At 39.5% G+C, this 8,765-nt stretch overlaps 1 protein-coding gene across 1 annotated transcript; it reads left to right on the top strand.

Moving 5' to 3' along the window:
• Window positions 1-215: 215 nt before the first annotated feature.
• Window positions 216-1,262, top strand: LOC119058899 (melanoma-associated antigen B18-like). The gene has a single exon (XM_037158394.2). The coding sequence runs from the start codon at window positions 216-218 to the stop codon at window positions 1,260-1,262; it is 1,047 nt and encodes a 348-aa protein (XP_037014289.2).
• The last annotated feature ends 7,503 nt before the right edge of the window (window positions 1,263-8,765 follow it).

Below are 8,765 nucleotides of genomic sequence, written 5' to 3'. Positions count from 1 at the left end.
AGAACTGAGGAGGTCCTCAGAATCTTTCCTGCCCCTGTCTGTGGCTTGGTAAAACAGTACCCTTAAGGGCACCAGCAGTGGCAGCTTTTTTTGGACCCAAGTTAAACTCTCCCTACTGGGACTGTACATACCATCTCTTCTTTTGTCTTCTAGGGTGACCTGTTAATCAACCTAATTGCTTGAACTCCTATCTGCTGTCTGTGACTAGAGTCATCATGCCCCGAGGTCAGAAGAGTAAGCTCCGTGCCCGGGAGAAACGCCGCCAGGCCCGTCAGGCCCATGATGAGACCCAGACCCAGGATCTGGAGGGTGCTCAGGCTTTTGCAGCAGAGGAAGAAGACTACTACTCCTCTATACAGGCTGTCCTTGAAGGCAGTCCTCAGAATGTGCCTGCTGCTGAAAGACCTAGCACTCCTAAGGAGCCGCAGGAAACCCCATTGAGCACCGATGATACTACTGCAGCTGTTTCACGCACCAATTCTTGTGAAGGTGCCAGTAAACAAGATGAGGAAAGCCCAGAATCCTCCAAAGCTTTTGAGGGCTTTCGCAGAGATCCGTTAAACAAGAAGGCGGTTCTGTTGGTGCAGTTCCTGCTAAAGAAGTATCAAAGTAAAGAGCCAATTACAAAGGATGACATGCTGAAGTTTGTTATAAAAAAATACAAGCTTCATTTCAATGAGATCATCAGGAGAGCCTCTGAGCACTTGGAGCTGGCCTTTGGTGTCGATTTGAAGGAAGTGGATCCCATCAGGCACCACTATGCCCTTGTCAGCAAGCTACAGTTCACCTGTGATGAAACAATTAGTGAAGAGAACATGCCCAAGACTGGCCTCCTGATGATTGTTCTGGGTGTGATCTTCATGAATGGTAACCGCGCCTCTGAGGAAGCTGTCTGGGAAGTGCTGAATTTAATGGGTGTCTATGCTGATAAGATTCACTTACTCTATGGGGAGCCTAAGAAGGTCATCACTAAAGATTTGGTGCAGCTAAATTACCTGGAGTACCGCCAGATACCCGACAGTGATCCTCCACGCTATGAGTTCCTGTGGGGCCCAAGAGCCCATGCTGAGACCACCAAGATGAAAGTCTTGGAGTTCTTAGCCAAGATATATGATACCGTCCCCACTGCCTTCCCACTCTGGTATGAAGAAGCCTTGCGGGACCAGGAGGAGAGAGTCCGAGCCAGAGCTGCAGCCAGGGCTCGTGTCACTGCCATTGTACCCTCTAGGACCTTGGCCAGCTGCTTCTTCCACACTAAGTGAAATCTGAGGCAAGTTATTAATTTTTTGCTTGGAGAGGTGTGTCAGTGTTGTAATAGTGAAGAGCCAGGATAGGGCTGGAGAGTTTCTGTCATCTCTATGTTCCTTATTGTATATTGGCAACTTGGAATTTGATCTTTTATCTTTTTCTTTGTTTTAGGTTATATTTCAAATGTTGACATCTGAGGAAGATTGCTTTCTTTGTGGAAGAAAAAGAGCAGTCAACATTCTAAGCAGTGGATGACCAGGGTGGGTTTGGCAGGAACACAATATTCTTATTCAGTGTGGTAAACTTTAGAGTTTTAACATTTTTTCTTTTCTTCTTTCTTTCCTTTTGTTACATTTCAAATGTTGATTCTTTAATAGAAGAAGGATTAGTTTCAGAATCTAAATTTATTATTGATTTTCAGTTACATGTTTACTTTTGTTCAACAGATTTAAGATTAGGAGTTTTATTATTTTGTAAAACAAACTGGGAAACCTCTCATATTTAGTGAACTAGAAAAACAGAACAGCATTTCCATAGACATTTCCTTGGAAGGTGAAAAAATATAGCAGTAAAATTATTGGGATCAAAAATAGAGGGTGAAATGTGAAAGATGTTCAGTTCTTGTTTTCCCTTATTCATTTTAGTATGTTGTTCTATAAACAAAAAAGCTACATACCTGGATTTCCTTAGCTTGCTAAAAATGTAGGAGAAATAAAATGTTTATAAACTAGAATGCATGCCTACTGTCTCATTCTTCCCCAAATATTAATTAAGCAAGTGCTCTTTGAAAGTCCTATGTTAGAAATAGGGAAAAAGGATTCATGGACATGAACAACAGTGTAGTGATTGCGGTTGTTGGGGGAGGAGTGATAAAGTGACTAAATGGTAATGGGAAAAATACAATAAAGAATCTAAAAAAAATATTACCCTGAGAAAATTTTAAAATGGGGAAACTAGAATGTAAAACACTCCTGCCCTTATAAGTTCACACTGAGGGAGCAGTCATAATATAGGGAGGATGGTAAAATACCCTCTAAGAAGTAAAAGACAAGTGAGAATGAGTAAGGAGATAAAGGGGCAGGGAAGGGGTTGGGAGGAGAGGGAGGGGGAGGGTGTCTGGATGAAAACAATAAGGTATAAACTCTCTCTCTGAGAAAAAGCAGTTTGGGTTTTGGGAAACTACAAGTTCTTTAGTGGGACATACTGTTAATTTAAGTGGGGTGGTTGGCTATATGAGGCTGTTGAACTGGTGAGCAGAGGCCAGACAGGTGTTTTTCAGTGCTGAAGAACAGAACCCGGAAATGGAAACCTGCTCTTAAGAGTTACCTTTTCTGTCATCAATATACCTGAGGGAAAACTCCTGCTGGGGCAGAAAGGGAAAGTGCCTGTGGTCACATTCAGGTGCAGTTAAACGCAGAGTACAATCAGGTGTTTTATGTCCAGAGTCTTCAAGGGATTTCTGAAAAGTAAGGGTGATGTTCCCTGAAGGTGGGCTGCCTAGAAGTTAAGATGTTGGCTCTCTTTTCCCTGAATTGGGAGGGAAAGCCAGCTCTCAGTGCATTAAAAGGGTATTTTAATTAGGTTAACTTGAATGTAATTTTGTGAACCCTAAGGGAGGGCTTCATGTCTGGTGATGATGGAATGATTGAAAAAAAAAATGGTTTGGATGACAGAAAGGCACCTGGAGGGAAGCAGTTGGCCCTTGACACAAATTCTGGGACTTTGGAGTTGCATCCAGCTGAGAAAGATTCCCTTTGCCCAAATTAACAAACTTCTCAAATGGGGGCATTTATTTAGTTTTCCTTGCTAAGCAGCATTATGGGTGAATTTGGTGTTGTTTTAGAAAGCTGCATATTCTTTGACATCTCCTGTATTAGTGAAAAAGAAATCTCTGCACAGAGTGGGGCGGTGTCATTTGTGGTAAAAATATACATATACACATATTTTTAAATATTTATATTATATACATAATTGTCATTCATTTAATAGCTAATATTTTCCAATTACCCTGCCAAGTGCTCTATATCAATTGCATACATCCCAACAGTCCTATAAAATAGAGCTTATCAGACATATTTTGCAGGTGAATAACTTGCAATTTTCTTAAATTCACATGACTGTTAAGTAAAAGAGCTGAGACTAAAACCCTGGTCCAAATTTTTCTAGAGCTCACACTTTTCTGCTTCTCCAGCCAAAGACTGACTTTCTGTTTCTTCATTTTCTTTTCACTACTCCAAGATGTACCACAGACAATTAAAAAACAAGACTCTCCTACGAAAGTACTAAAAACAGTCCTGATAAAAGAAGGTGACTATGACAATAAAGCACAATTATAGGATTGTCCATGGGCTTCATTTGCTGAGTATCCTCCTATCCCTCACCACACAGTTCCTTGGGAGCTGACTCTGCCCAGATGCCAGCACAAGTCCTGCATTACAGCACTTCTCCCCTACAGATTCCCATTGTGCCCTAATGTACAAATTGGAACCTCATGTGCTTATCAGCTCTTCACTTTGTCCTATGGAGGCTGCACTCTGTTTCCTGTGATATAGGCAGTCTGGAATCACCTTCCCTCCCTTTTATTAGAGCATTCCAACTTATGTTTGTTGATAGGGGCTCTTCCCAGCAGTCTCCACCCCTTTCCCAGAGAAATCCTGAATATCCACCGCTTTATTGAATGCCCTACCCTTTGATTAAAGGAGTGTCCATAAAAGAAGTTACTCCCACTGAAGAGATACTGTTCTGTCTGTGGAGTAGCCACTCCCACTCTCATTGCCTCACTATTAAAACCTTTCACTTTGAACAATAAGCTGATTTACACTTGAAGTTTTTCCTGCAGGAAGCCAAGAACCCACAATCATGTATGGATCTTGGGGGTCCCCAGACTGCCAGAATACCTATATCAATTGTGTCCATCTGGTATGCTTAATGAACCTCCCCCATCCCAAGAGTCTCGTCTTCTGCAGCTGGACCTGATTTAGATCATGAGGCCTAGATATTGAGCTAATGTTGTAATGGGACAAAACTTTTTGGGGTCCTTGGAAACTGAAGAAATTTTGCATAAGGTTAAGGGCATGAAATATCAGGGCTTGGAGGGTGAATTGTGGCCAACAGAAACTCACGGGATCCCCATGAGCTTCACCTCCTGGTGATCACTCCTTTGTGTACTCATGTCCTTGAGGGTAGGTAAGACCTATGACTTGCCTCTAACCAGTATATTGTGACAAAGGCGAGGCATTGTCAACCCCATGGTTACCTTACATTATATGCATCAAAAACTTCAACTGAGTAAACATGAAAATCTAATTTTTTTATCATGAATTGTGCAGCATCCCATCTATCAAGTAGAAGAGTGCTCCCAGGGGTTGTATAAAATGGAAGGTCTTTATAGGAAGAAGGGTGAGGCAAGGGGGCTATAGACAATAGAAGAGAACACATTAATTTTAGAACAGGACATCATCTTTTTGGGGTAAGATAAATGCGAGGATTTTATCATGAAGATTGCCTCTTCTTCCTTTGGCGATGGAAAGGACCCATGGGACAGATTATCTTACTGGTGCTTGACCAAAAAATTCCAGACTGGTTGATTAAGATTATATTTCTGGAAATGTTGAAATTTCATTAGGTCAGGTACTAAATATTGGTTTGGTATTATGGCTTTTAGCACAGGCCTGTGGTTTTCTTTTGAACATATATATGTGTCAGAGAAATAATTATAAACAAACTATCCTGCTGACTCAAAAATTCACCTCCACAAAACATGTAAAATAAAAAATAAATCCAGACTTAGGAATGTTGTCATAAGAAATGTATAAACCTGTAGAGAATATTTTAAGAGTTTATTTGAACCAAACTGAGGACAGTTGCTGGAGACCATCTCAAATGCTTCGGAGAACAGTTTTGCAGTTTTTTTTTAATGCATTTGAGATGAAGGAAGGAAACTACAGAAGGTTATATGAGGGTAGGAGAAAGCAAAGCAGGGATTGGATTACAATATAGTTAAACTCAGTGTTTAGAAAGGAAGGTCTGAAATGGGATATTTCAAAGGTGTATTAATCTAGATGCCCAGAAAGAATGGACACAGCTTGCTGAAGACAAAGATAAGCCTTTTGGTACAAAGGTTGTGTGCCTGGGTTTTGACTACTCATCATGACCTGCCCAGTTAGGAATTTATGATCATACCACCCTGTGAGGTTACTGTCTATATATAACTGAATGCAGGTCTGGCTGCCTACCACCAACAAAAGCCAAACTCATGGGACAGGTGCTGGTGAAAAAGACAGTGGTTTTATTTCATGTGCAGGCAATCTGAGAAGATTGCAGGCTCATGCTTCAAAAACCATCTTCATGTCTCCATGCAGGCAGAGGTTTTCATAAGGAGGGAGACAGAAAACAGAAAAAAAAGGTCAGGCTGAGGGGGTTGAAAAGTTCTCTACAAGCAGATTAGCAGAGTCCATTCTGATAAGGGCCTCAGAATTGGTCAAGCGATGGTCTAGTGTGCATCATCCTGGTTTTACATCTGGAGGTCAGAAAATCTCCTAGAACTGGAATGATTGAAGGCCAGAGTCTTTATCTTTTGAAGTTAGCTCCTAGAATTCTTATACAAACATGCTGTTTATCGCCATGCTGTGTATTAGTCAGAGTCAGCACTTACTGAAACAATGTCAAAAGAATGGTTGGGTGGGTTTCAACTCCCCACTCTTAACACATAGGACCCCTTTTTCCAGCTACAATAGAGAGACCTTTCTTTAAAAAGAATTATTGCAAAGATGGAAAGGGACTTCTAAAATAGGGGGAGGCATATTATTGCAATAGAGAGGAACTGTGACCATAAGAGCTGTAATGATTTCAAGCAATATGCAAAAAGAGTTGTTCTTTTATAGAGAGGAGTCAACAGGACAAGAAAGAACCAGGTGTGAGGAAGTGGGATGGAAAGATGGTATGATTGGACATTAAGTCAGAGAATATTTTACTTAAAACCAGCTTAATTATGAAGAGGGGTTGTATGCTGGCTCACATTAAGAATAGCCCAAAGTTCAAGGGCCTAGAGGAAGAACAGAAGGTTAATCAAAGTTTGGCTAATAAGCATTTTGTTCCAAATGGTCACTGGGGACATGTAGTTCAACTCATCATTTAGTAGGCAAAGAATGGGATTTTTGAGGATCTGTGTCTGGCCTTGTCATAGGTAAACAAAGGAGCATCCATGAATCTGACCTAAGTCATATGATGAAGAGCGATCCTATAATAAGCCTTTTTCTGGAACACAAAACTGGGTGGTTTCTTAATGTTTACTGTATTCCAAGATCACAAGGTTCGGGTAAAATTCAACATTATCATATAAGAAAGAAAAAACGTTTTATTACTGAATAAACATTGAACTGGAATATGATGTGCATCACAGGAAAACAACTAAAGAGATAAAGTAAAAAAGAAATTTCATGCTTTTGTAAGTCAAGCAGATGCAATCCAACACACACAAGGTTTTCAAGATAAAAGATAACTAGTCCTCAAGTAATAGGAATGGATGTCACCAGTTGTCACACATACTTCTACCTCAGTGTGTCTGGTAATTAGGGTAGTTGTATTAGGCTTTATCCAATGGAAAATATTCCTGGGTTGTAAAATTAGTAAGAAGCTTATTTAGCTTTCTCCTAAAAGAGAAAGGTTTTATATTTACAAGTTTTCTGAAGTAAATTCTCTCAAAACAGGAAGGGTGGGGGAAAGTCTCATTCCTTCATCTCTTGGCACGAGAAGAATTAAATGTTTTTATTTTTAATTTGTATTTATCTTTACAATACCCTTCGTTACTACAAAATAACAGTACAGTTTTAAAAATAATTTTCACTGCCATTTCTACATTTCTTTGGGCAAATTGAAGCCATCTAAATATTCAACGTCTATAAAAATTACAGAGCAATGCGATTATAGAATTAAAATAGGATGGATTAAAAAATTCAGTAGAGTATTTGCATCGGGGGAATAACTTTTAAATACACTATACCTATGGTGAATGGTTAAGGCAGATTCTTGATTAGCGATGGGTAAAAATTCTCCTTCATCTTACATTAATTTTATAAACTGCTGTGAGGCTTCATTGCTCAAACTTTCAAATGATTAACTATCTGAGTATTATTTAGTAATTCCTTATAAAATATTACCCAATCCAAGCCTAAAGGGGAGCTTAAATCTAGAGCCTGATAATCTAAATTTTTAATTAAATCTTTTTCTTGCAAAGCCCAATAAATTTTTCCCAAGTTTCCCTCAGTCACATAAGTAACGTATCATTGACATGATGGCCCTTCAATAATTGCTCCATCTCCTCAAATAATTTTTCCCAGATGTGAAACACAAAGACACCCATGGCCATTATCTAGTATCAAAATTTTATTATGAGCCACCTGTTGAAGGATAGAGTTTGAACTTCCAATGTGTAATGTACATGGGTCTAACTGTTTTAAGCCTTGAGGATAAACCTAAGTTATGCACATTTTTTGGCACTGGTCCAAATCAATATATTATTATAGCAGTCATTAGACCTCCATGAATAACAGACAGCTTTTACTTATCTATCCATATTGGGACTGGGAAGAACTTACCTCCCAAAAGTAATGAAGTAATACTAGACCTCTCCTCTGAAGTCTCTATCCATGAAAAACAGATATTTGTGTATTAATTAAATACTTTCCACAGCATCCTTTTTTCTCTTTCAGTATAAGTCATAGTCCCAATATCTACTTGCTCCTTTACATAGGAATAGCCCTGAAATTTTGAACTAGTGATTATATCTTGGAGCTTCTTTATAGCTAATTGCTATGGGGCTATATTATTGAACACCTCTGAGGGCTTCCTGGGATTTTTGTCTTTTTGTTATTATTGTTTTTTTTCTACCATTAAACAGGCCAAGCAGTACACTTTCTTTTTTTAAAAAAGACTTTATTTATTTATTGTTTTAGAAAGAGGGGAAGAGGAGAAAGAGAGTTAAGAGAAACATCAATGTGTGGTTGCCTCTCATGTGGCCCCCACTGGGGACCTGGCCTGCAACCCAGGCATGTGCCCCGACTAGGAATAGAACCAGCCACCCTTTGGTTCCCAGCCTGCCGCTCAATCCACTGAGCTACACCAGCCAGGGCCCAAGCAGTACACTTTCAAATTTTAACATGTAATCTGTTGCTTTTCCTATTAAAATATGATTCTTAAAGTACTTGAAATAGTACTTTACTATTCTAATATTTTAACTTACTATTCTCACTACTGTAAACAAGATAGCAAGGCATTCTATGAGAATAGTAAGCTGGCTAGAATACCTCCTTTCAGTTGAGTTCAGTATCAATTTCAGTTACTCTAGAAAACTAAATTTTCAAATCCTCAGTGAGAACCTCTGTCTTCCTGAGTGACCGGTTTTACACAGAAAGCATGAGGTCATCTGGGTTTTTCTTTCACTTGGATAGTCATATGGGTGATGGGCAGCATTTGAAAGTGTCCCTCCAGTGTGGTGACAACCAGTCTTTTCTCTAAAG

This window comes from Artibeus jamaicensis, unplaced genomic scaffold (assembly GCF_021234435.1).
Source record: "Artibeus jamaicensis isolate MK-2021 breed Jamaican fruit bat unplaced genomic scaffold, CSHL_Jam_final scaffold_1283, whole genome shotgun sequence".
In the NCBI taxonomy this organism is placed as follows: domain Eukaryota; kingdom Metazoa; phylum Chordata; class Mammalia; order Chiroptera; family Phyllostomidae; genus Artibeus; species Artibeus jamaicensis.
This window is presented reverse-complemented; position numbering and strand designations above follow the sequence as displayed.